Source organism: Bactrocera oleae, chromosome 4 (genome assembly GCF_042242935.1).
Source record: "Bactrocera oleae isolate idBacOlea1 chromosome 4, idBacOlea1, whole genome shotgun sequence".
Lineage (NCBI taxonomy): Eukaryota > Metazoa > Arthropoda > Insecta > Diptera > Tephritidae > Bactrocera > Bactrocera oleae.
Window position 1 is genome coordinate 33,758,721 of NC_091538.1, and position 17,601 is coordinate 33,776,321.

At 32.5% G+C, this 17,601-nt stretch overlaps 1 protein-coding gene across 8 annotated transcripts in view; it reads right to left on the reverse strand.

The window, feature by feature from the left end:
- The window catches only part of Obsc (Obscurin), a 358,871-nt gene that overhangs the window by 179,477 nt on the left and 161,793 nt on the right, over positions 1 to 17,601 (reverse strand). For all 8 annotated transcript variants that reach the window (XM_070108137.1, XM_070108138.1, XM_070108141.1 and 5 more), the window contains 2 exons: positions 15,608 to 15,764; positions 9,040 to 9,125 (listed from right to left, as the gene is read on the reverse strand). In XM_070108137.1, the coding sequence (XP_069964238.1) occupies positions 9,040 to 9,125; positions 15,608 to 15,764 (243 nt within the window). The remainder of the gene's footprint in view (positions 1 to 9,039; positions 9,126 to 15,607; positions 15,765 to 17,601) is intronic.

Sequence of the window (17,601 nt, forward strand, 5' to 3'; positions counted from 1 at the left end):
TGAGGGAACATCGAAAAATATAACTTCGAAAAAGAAAAATACACCACACAATATGCGAAATGCTATAAATAGACACAAAGAATATTCCTATATGAAAAATCGTTGCGCATACCTATTTAAATTTATGTTTTCAATTTCTATGATATGACAAATTTATAATCATGAAAAGCCTTTTGAATTAAAAAGGAGGATTACTGGCAAAAACCTCAGAATTCATAATAAAATAACCTTAATATGCAATTTTTCCAACTTTTGTATGTGCGTTGCGTAAGCAATATACTTATTAAACAAATGATAATAATAAAACTGTGGCTAAGTGGCCGCGTTTTCATTTATATAGTGGCTTAGGTCGTAGGCGTAAAGGAGTTAAGCTCAATCCGAATACGAGCATACACGTTCGAATAGTAAAATACATAAAATTAAATTATCTCAATTCAATTACTTAAATAACATATTTTATTTTCAGAGATAATTAAAATATTTTAGGAAAATATGTTCATATGTTTAGGTTTATTGAATATTTCCTTTTTATGCGTATTTACACAAATGTGATAATCACACATACATTCTTAAATACACGTACGCTGATGCTTGCTTCTTCTTGCCCCGCACAAGCAATGACTTTTGTCCACACTTTTTGCTTTTTGCGAGTTGAACGATCGCAGGCAAGGATGGATTGGGGCGCACTGCCACATAATTATTTCAGATATATATTTTATTTATCGAATTTAGTTTAAAAACAATTATAGGTATGAATTTATGTGTTTTCATATATATATATATATATATAATATATATTATATTACGAAAATAATTCATAAATGCATCAGCATTGTGTGAATCGTCGCGGAGTTGACAAAATTTGTTCCACAATTTTGCGACAATGTCGGTCGGCTATGTTGTCTCGTTTGTCCTTTTTGCAGGGCTTTGCTGTTGAAAATTGACGTATGCTCTTTTGAAATGCTACGATTAACGATTGGTCTGCATTTTCATAGCGTCGTTTTTAGATAAAATGGGCTAAATCGACAAACTATGAAAGAATTATAATAAGTAAACATATAAAAGTACTATATGGAGTGTGCTTAGAATATATAGAATAACAGGTCATGTTGCCAATTTTCCTTTCTGAAGGGAACATCAGACAAATTCTTCAATTTCTGATTTTTAGCATCGTTGTGAGGAGCTTGTGGGCAAAATACAAAAGCGAGTGGAATGGTAGGATCAGTTGTAAAATTGAAACTTCTTCAATTTTACTGAAGACATGCAAATTCAATTTCATTCATTTTTATTTTCGCACATTTGCGGTAGGAATATTATATGAAAACCAAATGTGGTTTACCAGGCGCACAGAAAAAATAGCGCGGTGCAGAGTTATGAACAAACGCACTTTGCTTTGAAGCAGACGCACGTTCCTTATGAATGTATTTATTGTCGTTGTAATATGAAATACTTAGAAAATAATGAGTTCGCTTGAATATTATTGGCTGATGATGGTGCGTCTACGTTTTTTTGTCACTTGCGCGAATGTTTGATTTTTTGCGAAAGACATATTGAGGGACATACATATGTACATATGTGCACATATATGCAAATATATTTGGACGTGCGAATGAAGGAAGGCAATTTCAAGAATATTCACATATAGATATATGAACATTGAAGCAAGTAAACAACAAAAGTTGTTTGAGTTCACAAATTAGACACCACTCTATAAGCAAAATGTATATACATACATATGCACAGATGTTCTTTGATATGCGCATAAACAAAAATTGAAATAATAAAAACGAAAGAAATTGACATCTGACAAGAATATATAAATAATGAGGGAAATAATATGAAAATAGAATTAAAATATCATGTAATAAAAAAAATAAAAAAAGAGTATAAAAAAATATCTGATAGGATTTGAACTTAGGCAAAATATTCCACGTTGTAATAAGCAAGTGTGTGATACAAGCAGGACCACAGATAACTTCTTGTTCAAATAGTCTAATGTGTTAATTCAAACATCAATAATTTTATTACTTGTTTCAAATGACTAATTTGTATGTATGTGAATATTCTATTGATATAAATGATCAATCGTATGATAGAATCTGACGAAAGAGAGTATGCACCTGATTGGTCATATTTTAACGGCCAAAATAGAAATACAGCTAATATTTGGTGTGAAATTGCGCCAAAATAAAGGAAGAGAAAATCCAATTAATGCAAATCAAAATCATGCAAAATAGTTGTGAATTGGTTTGAAATTGCATCCAAATAGAAAAGGAGAAAAAATTTAATTTCAATGTTAGAATCAAATGTGCATATGTACCCAAGTATATACATATGTAGGATATATTATATGTTTTAATAAATAAATATAAATAGTAGTAAAGTAGTTAAAATATAGTTTAAAAAAAGGAATATAAATAAAAAAAATATAAATTGTTATTAAATTTTTTGGCATGTGGGTGGGATTTGACCATTGGCAAATTGCAAAAATTCTAACTAGATCAGAAGAGGGAGGTATTCTCCTCTATTGATGTACCTGTTGGATAAATTTCTCATGACTTGACTGGGTGTTAACTGAGAAAATATTCAAATTGGGTAAGTGCGAAAATATAAAAGAAAGAATAGTAAAAGAGAGAAACGAAATTCCAAACCATCAGTTATAATAAAAGCTTCTTGTGGTGCGGGAGTAAAATTTTAAATCGGTTTTAATTTTAATTTAAAAATTTATAAAAATGCCGCGAGTGCGAAAATGTTGTGTGCGCGAGTGTGAAAATGACAGTGGAAAGTGCACTTTGTTCATTTGGCCAAAAAATGAACAAATGGCACTTAAGTATATGGAGGCGAAACTTGGGGTTCGACAATTTACCCATAGCCCCCTCAAACACGTTTGTTTGTGCTGCGCATTTCGCAGAAAAAACAATGGGGGCTAAAAAATTGAGAATTGGAGCTGTACCCACACTAAATCTTGGTAAGTAACAAATTTAAATATAATAATCTTTTTGCGGTGATTTTATATATATATATATATATTGATGCAGCATATATGCACGTATGTATTGTATGTATGTGTGCCTATCGGGGTATATGTATTCGTTTTGTTTGCTGTTGGGGGCATTCAGTTCGAATGACATTTTGTGTATATTCACATTATGTATATAAATATAAAATATTATTAATTATTTTAACCAAGTACGTATATATTATATTATATTATTGTTATTAATAGAAATATTATCTTAAATACAAATTATGTTAATACATATATTAAATATATATAATATTAATATGATAGGAAATACGATTGATATTGTTCCTCAATCGAAAACGGAAAGTCGAACCTGCTGCGTTGAAGGATGTCCCTCGAATGAAAAAAAATCCTTTTTTCATTCCCCCAAGATGAGATTGCCTTCAACAGCTGGGTTTTAGCATTAAAAATAAGTGCATCATACTCCGACCGTAAAAAGTTGTTTTCAAAAATTCATTTTGATGCAAATTATGTCACAAATAATAGACTTAAGGAAGGAGTTATCCCTAAGCATAAAATATTTTTTTACGAAAATGCAGGCAGTTCCAGTAGCTTTTTTTCAAACAGGGTCCTTCTGCCTATTAAACGGCAATACTCACGTAGGAATCAGATAGCGGGGGAAGATTTAAGTTTTGAGGAATTCGAATTATATTCGGATCTCCAGGTGAAGCGTAAACAAGATAGTGTTTCCTTCAACCTCGATTCCTCAAAATGTGACCGCGAATCTTGCGCTCGGATTGTGCGGGCTTATCAGCAGAATGCCCTTAAGCAAAATGAACGCATGAATGCGCTCAGGCAGGAGAATAGGATTTTGAAAGAAAAAATATTTGAATTAGAGAAGAGGACAATTATTGCATCCAAAGATGCTACTGAGGATGCAATAAATTTTGCTAGGATGATTGTCAGTACAATCAATACATACACTGAAGATCAAAAAAATTTAGCGCAAAATATTAATTATATGTCAACGAAGGCATATAACTTCTTGGGGGATGATCTTCAGTTTGCGCATCCAAAATCTCTACCGCGCTGGCGCCCAATTAGATATGTCGTGGCAGGGATTGATCCTAGGGTTATAGGTAATTTGAAAACTCTTGTTGGGGAAATGTCCGAACACGAACGGATCTGTGTAATTATATTTGATGAAATTACAATTAAAAAGATCTCGTTTATAACAAAAGTAAGGATGTCATCGATGGTTTCGTTGACAAGGGAGACGGCAATAGGGAATTAAATATTGCCTGCAAATGCTGCTTTTTCATGGCGAAAGCTATAGCATCTAATTGGAAATACGTAATTTCATATTATGTGGCAAAAGGAGAGCTGTCCGCAGTAGATTTAGATGTAATCTTTAAAAAAAACATTGAAGTCTTGGAAATGATAGGACTCTATGTAAAAGCGATCATTTGTGATCAAGGTCCGGTGAATGTCCGATTATATAATAATTTAAAAGTTACAAAATCCGAACCATATGTTATAATCAATGGCAAAAAAGTTAATTGCCTATATAACTATTGCCATTTGATTAAGTCAGTTAGGAAAAATTTATTGAAGCACGACTTAAAAACTATCGATGGCATAGCTAGCTTCAACGTTATAAGGAAGCTGTATGCAATTGATAGTGTAAGTCATCATTTTAAAATATGTCCGAAGTTGACATCCTCCCACATATATCCCAATAGTTTCGAGAAAATTAGCGTTTCTAGAGCTACACAGGTGCTCAGCAATTCAGTAGCAGCTGGCATCGACATAGCATTCAGGCAGGGGTTATTGGGCACGGATGCATATATATTGAAATGCGCCAAAGCGACACAAATGTTGGTAAAACGCATGAACGACTTGTTTGATGAGCTTGATTGCAAGGTGCTCAACAGCAAGAACCCGTTCAGGTGTCCTATTTGGCGAAACACTTCGGCAAAGTATGATAGGCTGAAGGACCACCTGCAGTTCATTTCGAATATCCAGGTTCCTAACACTATAAATATTCAATTCTTATCAGGGTTTATCATAACCCTGACAGCAATGATGAATTTATCGAAAGATATCTTTGATAATTACAAAGATGTGAAATTTATATTGTTAGGAAAATTAAAACAAGACGCGCTAGAAAACTTTCTTTTATAAAATTAGGGCTAGTCAGGGGGTAAATACTCATCCATCGGCCTATGATATTCAATTCATAATCGCTCGTCTTATCTCAATGAAAATATTGAGACGCAGATTTAATAATAAAGGCTCAAACTGCGAAGACGATGACGACCTGAATCTTGATTGGAATATCAGCGAGGAAGATCATAACTCCCTCGATGATTCCGAGCAACATGTCATTGATATAGTTGACATTCCCGATGAGCACTTTGCAGAAACCGAAGAAAATACTGCGGAGCTTCAAGTACAGCGGTATTACACTGGTTACTCGATATAATAAAAACTTCTGGACTAAAACTGGAAGTCCAGATGCGATAACTGTGCAAAAGAGCTGTTGAAGACTCAAGGAGATTGAAATAAGCACTCCGAGTCTTTAATACGCTCTAAGAACTATAAAGATTGCACCGATCTGCGACTAATAAATCCGACTGACAGAGTTTTCGAAATTTGTCGGATACAGATGAAGTGGTATAAAGAGCTATTCGGAAAATATGCGCATTACTATGGAGTTTGAGAGCTCATCGAGGATGCCATAGATGATAGCACTAAAAACGTTTTTCCAGAATGGTTTTTAGAAGCTGGCGAATGCTTGGTCCACCGACAACAACTGTTAAAGCCCTTAGTAACAGTGTTGTTGTATAAAAATGCGAAATGGCTGGCTGAAGAAAAGAGGCAAGATAATGTGCAACGCCGAAAAATGCGTAAACTAAAAAAATGAAATATATAAGAAATAGGGATTAAGTTATTATTATTTTAATCTAAAATTCTATTGATTGAAGGCAATAGGTATTAGGTGTGTTTTTTTTGTGTAAGTTATGTATCATATACATATGTACATATTTAATACAAATTTATTAATATTTTATACATTTTTCTTCCACATTTAGATGCTCTTCTATTTTCAGCTCTTCTTTGTATATTTTCAGGTGTAAATAAGTTTAATTTAGAAGGTTTAAGTAGTTAAAAATGTATTTAAAATATATGTAGAAATTAGTTATAATTAGTTTTAGTTGTAGTGTAGTTTTTCTAGTTTTATTGCACATGAGCCTAGTTTTATAAAACAGGTGAATTATTGATTAAATCTATGTAAATAGAAAAAATCGTGTGAGAATTTGTGGTTGAAGAGGAGGCAAATTCGCAAATCGTGTGCAATTAAAAATATTTTTTTGTTTTATCGTTACAATTTAAATAACAAAATTACTTATATGCATTTGTTTTTTTTTATTTTCAATGTTTTCTATTTTTCCATTTAAGATTTTTATTTAGATTAATATAATTAAGAAATACCTATAAGTATAATTTATTTATATTTTAATTAAATAATAAATTAATTAATAAAATATAAATAAATAAAAATTAATTTATTTGCATTTAATTCGTTAAAAATTTGAGGTTTTGATAATACATAGGTAAGTATACAATTTTTTGATTTGACCACCAGTTAGTGTTCACTTCGTTTGTACAAAGCAGCTAAAAATAGAATTGATGAATTGCCACGGTCTGTTTGTATGCACTATGACTTGTCTACATACAAAAACAATTCAATATGCCATATACTTGTATTCATAATTACAAGAAGAAAAAATTCATTCATGCATATGCATATCTACATACATGAAAAGGTGAATATGGCAAGGTCTGTTTGTAAGTACACACGTCATATGCTCTTCAATATGCCATATATTCATACAAAAAGAACAAATCTATTCATACATACATATATCTACGCATTCAAATAACACCAACAACAAATTCATTCATAAGAAGGTGCATATTCTACAAGTTCCCCAAAAGCTGCTTCTTCATGGTGATACTCAATATCAGAAGTTGAAGAATTTTCTGATGTTCACTCCAGAAGAGAAAAATGCCAACTTGGGTCATTGCCGATTTAATATTTTTGTTTTTAATTTTCATATATTATAGTACATATGGTTTTAAATTATAAAATTTACGTAAAATTGCCATTTATATGAAATCCTTTATTACTTCTATATATTCTAGGCAAATCACATATAGTGCTTGTATATGCTTACTTATTATCATTCTTTTATAGTTTGTCGATTTAGTCCATTTGATCTAAAAACGACGCTATTAAAATGCAGCCCAATCGGTAATCGCAATATTTCAAAAGTGCATAAGTCAACTTTCAATAGCAAACCACTGCAAAAAGCACAAACGAGACAACCTAGCCGACCGTCATTGTCGTAAAATTGTCCCTTGAAACAAATGTTGTCAACTCCGCGCAAAATTCGGCGTCAATATGTATACGAGCTCGTGCATGGATGTGAATATGTATGTTTGTCGACAAAGTCGTCTTTTCGTTTTTTTCAACAACATAATGTTGCGCGAACTCGCCGTTATTTTCTTGGCTTGCCACCATGCACAGAGGCGTGTCAAGTGAGGATTCTTAATATATTAATATATTGCTTAATTTGTATTGAAAAGTACTAATGCATTAATGATGATGAATCTATAATCGTTTTTAAACTAAATTCGATAAATAAAATATATATCTGAAATAATTATGTGGCAGTGCGCCCCAATCCCTCCTTGCCAGCGATCGTTCAACTCGCAAAAAGCAAAAAGCATAGACAAAAGTCATTGCATGTGCGGGGCAAGAAGAAGCAAGCATCAGCGTACGTGTATTTAAGAATGTATGTGTGATTATCACATTTGTGTAAATACGCATAATAAGAAAATATTCAATAAACCTAAACATATGAACATATTTTCCTGATATATTTTAATTATATCAGGAAGTAAAATATGATATTAAAGAAATTGAATTATGATATGCTTAGACTCCAATAAAATAAAAAAGTTAAATAAAAATTTAATTTGATGTACTTTACGATATGAACGTATATGCTCGTATTCGGAATGAGCTTAACTCCTTCGCGCTTACGACGTAAACCACCACAAAAATGGAAACGCGGCCGCTTATCCACCGTTTTATTATTATTTTTTGTTCAATAAGCAATTACTCACTCAACGCACATACAAAAGTTGGAAAAATTGCATATCAAAGGTTATTTTATTATGAATTCTGGGGTTTTTGCCGATAATACAGATTTTTAATTCAGAAGGCTGTTCACAATTTTAATTTTCGTCATATTTTTGAAATTGAAAACACAAATCTAAATAGGTATGCTCACCTATTATTCATTCGTTGGGTCTATTTATAGCCTTTTCTCCGTTTCGCACACAGCGTGGTGTATTTTTCTTTTTCGAAGTTATATTTTTCGATGTTCCCTCATGTGGGATTACAAATTAGTACTCAAAAAGATTTCATTTAACATTTGCTCCTTCTCTATTCATCTACATTCTCTCCTTCTCTATTCATTAACTTTCTCTGGTAACAGTTAGTGCAAATTAGAGCAGTAAAAGAGGAGAAATAGTTATTTTTTTCCCGAAGCTGGAACAAAAGTAAGCTATGGGATAGCAAATGCATTAATTAGTGCTTTTTCAGTAATGCCGAAAATACTGGCAACTCTGCACAGTTTGCACTACGGATTTAATGCTTACTGGTCCTCTTGCATGAAATGGTTGAAAAATCCACAAATGCAATAAAACACTAATATTAAAATAACATTTAAAATAAATCACTTACAAGGCATTTTAGCTGATCACAGTTGCTTTCTGTGTAATTTTTTGTGCAACTACTTTACAAATGTCGCCAAAGTTTGTAAATATGTGACAACTCAAATTACTTTTTCGAAATTTCAATTATTCACTTCAATAGAACAAAAATAAAAACACCCAGAACGAATTTATATGTATAGACATTTGAAAAGTTATGTTTTCCTATTTTTCTTCTGGTAATATTATAAATAAAAATGCTTTCATTTTGCCGATTTTATATTTACCTTGTCCTACTGCAAGTTGGGCGGAACATGTCACATTTTCAATTCCAGATATAGCTTTTGCAGTGTAAGTACCAGCATCAGACTCACTAGAAAAAAATATTACAGCAAAAATAAGTTTCAAACTTTGTAACGTTTCTAGATATGATAGTCTAAAGTTTAAAATAAAATGTAATTACTTAATGTAAAGGCACTGATGGTTAAATTTAAGATACCATTTTAACCCATTTTTATTTAATATAAGATTCATATAATTTCGTGAAAATATATAAAATGAAGTAGGACCGAAAAACAAAATGTTAACACAAATATTCTCACCTAATATTTTAAGATATCTGTCACAAATACCGATATTGGAAGATAAACTCAACCAAAGGGACAAATTTTAGTGCAATGGCGGAAGTTGTTATATTATATTAGGATTGTGGAAAAATACCAAGCCGCTGACCGACACATACTCAATGTTAAACCACTTTAAGGTGTAGAAAACACCCCAAAATGTTGGGTAAAATTCAGCTTTTTAAAAACGCCGCTATTTTGCCAGTGTCTTATATTAGACCATTTTTTTATGGGTTTAATCTATGGAAAAGGCCGGAATCACTGCAACAATGATCTTTGTTCCACTTCCACGTCGAAGATCTCGTGCAACTTCTCTTCTTCCTTCTTCAAAATTGTTACGGTGAGTTCTTCCAATTATGTATGTATATCTAAATACACCCTTAAAAATGTATTTAATTTTATTAAAACAATTAATTTTTTTTGTTTTTAATTCAATGGCGAATACATTTTACGCGGCAAATTTCGTTGAAATTGGTTGAATAGTTACTGAGATATGAGATTTTACAGTGGGGGATGAACTTATCTGTTAGTTAAGTTTATTAATTCGATAAATAATAAGAATAAATTAATTACATAAACAATCGTTGATCGACTGAAACTATTGTACTCTCTGCAGTATGTTTGAAAGTAAGTTCATACAAAAATCATTCGATATGATTTTTTATATTCAGAACTGAGTTCTCTATAATGAGGACATCTTATCATCATAGATAGTCATGTCGGACAACAACAGAAATGTTCTGATACATATGTACAAACAAACAAAATGTAAAACTTTAATAACTAGACTTCAGAGCTTTAATATGATGTACCCCTTATCATTGAGGGCTCTCGACTTCATTCTGTCGTGAAGTGATTGGGTCTCATCCTTTATGGGAAGCTATCATAGAAGCCCAAAGTTGAGGAGAGGGTGAGCTACGTATTGGTTATCTTATATTGTTGTAAAGGAGCTATTGGGAAGCGGTGGGGTCTCTCATAAAAGTTGTGCTTTGGTTTAAAGAAACCGTAGTGAAGCCAAATACTGTTTTATGGTGTATTTGTCTGGTGGAGGGCGCTCCCTGAACACCTAGAACGTGTTAAACGAGTGGCTCTTATTGGTATCAGTGGTGCAACACGTACAACACCAACCATGACATATAATCAGAAAACATCAATGAATAGAGAAGGAGCAAATGTTATAAATGAAATCTTTTTGTGTACTAATTTGTAATTCCAGATGAGGGAACATCGAAAAATATAACTTCGAAAAAGAAAAATACACCACACAATATGCGAAATGCTATAAATAGAAACAACGAATATTCCTAAATGAAATATCCTTGCGCATACCTATTTAGATTTATGTTTTCAATTTCTATGATAATAATTTAAAATTATGAAAAGCCTTCTGAATTAAAAACCTGTATTACCGGTATTAACCCCAGAATTCATAATAAAATAAACATTTAATAGGCAATTTTTCCAACTTATTGTATGTGCGTTGCCTGAGTAATTGCTTACTGAGCAAAGGATAACAATAAAACGGTGGCTAAGCGGCCACGTTTCCACTTTTGTGGTGGCTGAGGTCGTAAGCAGGAAGGGGTTAAGCACAATCCGAATACGAACCTATACGTTCTAATCCTAAAACTCATGTAAATTAAATTATATTTAATTTTTTTATTTTATTAATTGGAGTCTAAGCATATCATAATTCACTTTCTTTAATATCATATTTTACTTCCTAATATAATTAAAATATATCAGGAAAATATGTTCATATGTTTAGGTTTATTGAATATTTCCTTATTATGTGTATTTACACATACATTGTGATAATCACACATACATTATTAAATACACGTACGATGATGCTTGCTTCTTCTTGCCCCGCACAAGCAATGACTTTTGACTACACTTTTTGCTTTTTGCGAGAAGCAAGCTGTACGATCGCTGGCAAGGAGGGGTTAGGGGCGCACTGCCACATAATTATTTCAGATTTATCTTTGTTAATCGAATTTATTTTAAAAACGATTATAAGTATGAATTTATGTGTATTTATATTTTTACGTATATTATTGTTATATTACGAAAATAGTTATCATTTCAATTTCAATTTTTTAATTCAAATTAAGCAACATAATAATATACTATGAGCCCTCAGTTGAAACGCCTTTGTGTATGGTGGCAAGCCAACGAAATAACGGCGAGTTCTCGCGGACATTGGTTGTTGAAAAAAACCAAATGAGGACTTTGCCGACAAACATACATACATACATATGAGCTCGCATACATATTGACAACTGGTTCAATACTTAAGCTGTACTTAGATCGAATCCGGATGCTTTCTTAGCTTTAAGCCTTTTAATTTAATTTTTGAGCTCACAAATGGAGATTGCTCGGATTGTTGCATGATCTGGTTGAACATTACTGAGGAACGTATTTTCACTACTCTCATTTGGACGAAAAGTTTCAGCTAGGTGTGTTGCGCCACAATTACAGTATTTGGGTTTTTCGGAAATCGGTTGACACTTGTTAGTTTTGTGATTACCACGGTTTTTGATTGCACAATTTTTGCATCGAGGAATAAGTTTAGAATTCCTAACAAGCTCAATGAGAACTACAGAGTGAAGAATATATTTAATTTCATAAGCTTTCTTGACATCTTTATTAGTATCAAAGGTAGCCAGAAACATATTTAATGGCCCTTGTGTTTTCCATTTGAGTTTGTTTACTATATTTAGAACATTTAATCCTTGTTCCTTTAGATCAGCGAGAATAGCACTAATGCTTCACAAATGATTCAAGTTTCATGATGAATCAAACCTATTTCCATACAAATTTGAAATATCAAGCCGGTTAAACCCTCTAGATTTGTCTATTCGCCTGGTCTTTTGTTGAAAAATTATTGAAATGGCCGAAGAAGACAATAACTTGATAAATTGGCTATTAATGCCTGATGAGGCCCATTTTTATTCAAACGAAAATGTAAACAAGCAAAATTGCCGTATATGGAGTGAATCAAATCCAGAAATAATCCACGAGACGGAACTTCACCCAGAACGTGTGGTACGCAGGTTCATCAAATTAATATAAAAAACTCCACTCTCCGCTGGTCCCCAAGGTCACCTGACATGACTGCACCAGACTTAGTTTTATGAGGTTATGTCAAGCAAGAGGTGTACAAAACAAAACACAGTAATTTGACTGAATTGAATCCCGACTTCAAGCCCTTTAGGCCGTAATGAATATTTTGGTCATTAGGATGTATTTCTCCTAATGCATGGCTGAGCATGGAGGTCATTTACGGTCCATAATTTTGAAAGATAATTAATTTGCTGTACAATACAAAAAAATAAAAGTTACGCATTGATTAAAAAAAAGTAATTATGGTTTGTTTCATCCACCATTCGTGAGTCACCCTGTATTTAGAACAAGGTCGGGACCAATTCCTTTCATATTCAGTGGTAAACTACAAAGTTTTTAAGAAAACTTGTCCATTCAATTTCATTAAAATATTGCACATTTTCCCCAACCTGAACAGTTTAAAGGCAGGTGGAAAGTCGAAATTACATTAAATTACGTGGGCTATATTGAGGGCCGAGAAAGGCGCGGGCTGATGACATTAATTGTATTGCTCAGGGATACATGAGAACATATTCAAGCAATTTTATAAATAAATAACTCACACACTGACCGAAATATTCGGCATAAGGCTTGTTAGAATAACGAAAATTATTATAATATGTACTACAAGTATAATATAATTTCACGTATTTTCGGCATTAAATTATGGTATATTCAGAATTATACGTTCAATTAATTTTGCTAAGATGTCTTATATATATCGATTATGCGGTCTAAAGCCTATCGGAAGTTTGAAAATTTTATAGATATTAGGTATATGGGAGACAGGGGTAGTATTGACCTGATTTGACCTACTTTACTTATTTTACTTCACTAAGTCATTATAACAGTTATATAGTTGAATGAGGTTAGGACAAGTTTACACCGATTTTATTCATTTAAAGCACAAAGATGCACCGTTATTAGAAAAACACGCTCACTCAATTTTATTAAGATAGAATCATGAAAGAATTCTCTCCGAATTTCAATTATACGGGTACATAAGTATGTTATTTATTAAATTTTTATCGTCATATTTATTTATTTATCATATCATTACTATTTATTTATATTGTTATTGAGATAATTCACAAGGGCATTCATAAACGTCAAATAAACTGATTGCATAAATTGGAAAAGCACGGTTGTATGTAATGCATAAATGCTTTGCTCGGCACGGGCATATGTATGTTTTAAAAATGAAAAGTGCCTATAATACCCTTCACAAATAAAGATGTTTCTATAAAAGAACTTGATTTTTATCGGTCATTTTGTATGGCTAGCATATAAAATATCTGAACAATTTGTTCGAAGATTTTTGCGTTGGCTTGGAAAATAATCCATGACAAGTATCGTGAAGGCATACTGTGAATTTCACACAAGTACTTAATTCAGATCGTTCATCCGACTCAGCTTCTGGGGGATAAAAGAATTTTTTTATTAATTTATTCGGAAGTTAAAGTTTAAATAACACTTGCGGAGAATTCTTACTAAAATATGTATGTACATATAGTATACGTTGACATTTGGCACTGTTAAGCAAAAAAAAATTATACCATGCAACAAATACCTGATATTTCTTATATAAACCTTTATTAAACCTCTTTAACACATTGACTGCCATGTCAAACGTTTTCGTGCGAGACATGAAAAGCCTATGAGTTTCGGATTATATTATCCATGCAAGACAGAGCACGAAAGCATACGCATACACGAGTATGTGTGTATGTATGTAAGCAAAATAAACGATTTGATACTAAATGTGAAAGATATTTTTCTTTGTGAAAAATTTATATAGATATGCTATTTGTTTGATATGTCAGTTGTTGGTTGTTCTTAATTAAAAACACTGTGCTTTTTTTGTTTCATTAATATTTTTACTAGTAAAATTATACATAAGAGTGGCCAGTGGGCAATGTACTGCCGGTCACTAGTTTAGAGTTACATTCCCCAACACCGCTTTTAGTTTACATTAAAAATTTTTATCGTTTTCATTTGTAAACCGAATATTATATTATTGATGCCTTTAAAAATAACTCGTGCCGAATTTCGTGAAGATACCTCATTAAATAAAATAGTTTTCCATGCAAGTATTTTATACCGATCGTTCAGTTAATATGGCAGTTATACACCCGATCTATACAATTTCTTCAGAGATGGCATTATAGTTTTAAATAATAGTTCATGCCAAATTTCGTGAAGATACCTCGTCAAATGAAAGAGTTTTCAATACAAGCACTTGATGTATGTATGTATGACAGCTAATGCTATAGTCATCTGATCTGAACAGTTTCTTCGATGATTACATTGTTGCCTTATCGTTCTGATATCGGCCGTTCCGACAAATGATCAGTTTCTTAGGAAGGAAAGAACATGTGCAAAATTTCAGATCGATAGCTTGAAAACTGAGGGACTAGTTCGTATATATTGTATACAGACAGACGGACATGGCTAAATCAGCTCTTCATGCTGATCATTTATATGTTCATATATATTTTTTAGGGTTTCCGACGTTTCCTTCTGGGTGTTACAAACTTCGTGGAAAACTTAATATACCCTGCTCAGAATATAAAAATCGCAGGTTTGGAGAGATTTATTATGTTGATATACATGCCCCTGTAGTATGATAAAATTTTGCTGTATTCCTTGCTTACTTTGTCTGTAGCAGCCGCTAAGTAAGACGAATTTTTATGAGCTTGGCGATTTTTGTTTGTTAAAAGCTCACACTTTCTGGCCAAAAACCATACTGCAACGATGCCCCAGCCTCCATTTTCGCCAGACATGGCTCCGTATGAGTTTTTCCTATTTCCCAAAAAAAGAGAGAATCTTAAAGGGTCATCATTTTACAAGATAGATGACATTAAAAGCGCATCGCTGAAAGAGCTAAACGCTATCCCAAAAATCTAGTTTGAGAAGTGTTTTGACGATTGGGATAAGTGCATTATATCGATTGGGGACTATTTTAAAGACGACAACATTAATGTAGACAAATGTAAAAGCAGTTAAAAAAAATTAAAATCCCAGTTATACTTTGAACATATAGATATATGTATATATAATCCGTAATCAGATTCTTTGCTACTAAACATTATCAACCGAATTTTATTATTTCGAATTAGTTGAAAATTACCTGCAATTTTTAATGTCCAGTCGGTATGAATTCATCGCTGCTTCTGTTTGCACGACTCGGTCAGCAAGTTTATCTTCCAATGGCTTATTATCTTTCAACCAAACCACTAATCCAGGTTTTTCAACAAATTGTACCTCGAAATGTGCAGATTCTCCAGCTATAAAAGATTTAAAATTCGACATTATTGTACCAACAAAAAAGTCTTGTAAGGCAGCATATAGATGTATATTTGTATACATTTTAACTTAAAATATAAGTAAAACGGAGGCTTTTATAAGCCTCTCGTGTGACATTTTTTTTTTGTACACCTAAAACGATTCGATACTATTCAGATGACAAAATGGGTTGAACTCGGATGTTTGTCTTTCTTGAGTAAAAAAGGCGGCCAAAATCGGTCATGCCATGCCCACAACGGGAAAATGAAATTTGATGCAAAGGACTACATTGGAGAGAGGAATCTTAAATATAAAAAATAAGATACATCACCAGTGTTTTTGGTCGTGTATCGATTATAAGACGTTAAGTACAAGTAACTCTTTAAAGGATCTAGTAAAAGAATCGACTATCCGGGCCCGGAGTTCTCAAAGGAGCATTGCAGCCCAATCGAGCCCACTCCACATTTCTAGCGTGTTTTATTAGCGTTAGAAATCTCTGGGCGAAATGTATCCGCGACAATCGGCAAAATACATCTAAGCCTAACAGTAAAAATTGACGTTTCCAACTTGAGAATTTACGACTTAGAAGTTTTTCGTGTGCCAAGAATGTTGTTCTCGGTACTTTGAAAAAGAAATTGATTCACTAAAGGCCGAAGCAATTCTGTGAATTAACAGTTTCAATGCTGCCCTTAGTGTGCTAAAATATTCGATTTTCTAACAGGTTTGCATACCTTTCTGAATTTCTGTCGCGGTGTTTTCGTATCCGTAGAATCTTCAGCAACATTCGAATGAAATATCAAAGAAAAATCGGATCTGCTAAGAAATTGCAGACCTTGCTACTAAATCCCGTAGTTTGTTAATAAATAAATAATGTAGGAAAATGTGTGTTAATAAAGCTTGTAGAGGCAATTGATACAAGATCGCGCAATTTTACCGACCATATTTTACCAATAGTAATGGAAATTGTCGTCTTCTCCTGATTTTGTCACATGGTTTAATTTTCGAAATTTTCAGTAAATAGCGAATTTAGTTCTGAGGACGGAACCTTTTTTCTCCTAGGCCCGGTTTTTTTCTCGGCGGTGCTGTAACAGGCGGTGCTGTAACATTATTCATTGTTTGTAAACTTAAAGACCTTAGCTTACATAGCTAAATCTACAATAGTTAGTAGGTTTAGTATTTTATACATAAAAAAAATTAATTCTACTTTAAAAGCATCATCAGGAAATGAATGGCTTCAAATGTACTTAAAATACTTTTTTTCATTGGTATGTATCAAAACCCTAAATACCTACTTATCTAAATATTGACCACCAAAATAATTGTATGTTATTGTATATTATAAACGTGTGGTACGCTGCAAAAATATGGCACAAAGTACCCCACGCTTTATTCTCAATAATACAAGTATTTTTCAGTCAATATTACTAGAAAACGTAAATGAATAGAGAAGGAGCAAATGTTAAATGAAATCTTGTTGAGTACTAATTTGTAATTCCAGATAATGGAACATCGAAAAATATAACTTCGAAAAAGAAAAATACACCACACAATATGCGAAATGCTATAAATAGACACAACGAATATTAGAAAATGAAAAATCGTTGCGCTTACCTATTTAGATTTATGTTTTCAATTTCTATGATATGACAAAATTTATAATTATTAAAAATCTGTATTACCGGTAAAACCCCCAGAATTCATAATAAAATAAAATAAATTTAATAGGCAATCTTCCAACTTATGTATGTGCCTTGCGTGAGCGATTGCTTATTGAGCAAAGGATAACAATAAAACGATGGCTAGCGGCCGTGTTTCCGCTTTTGTGGTGGCTGAGGTCGT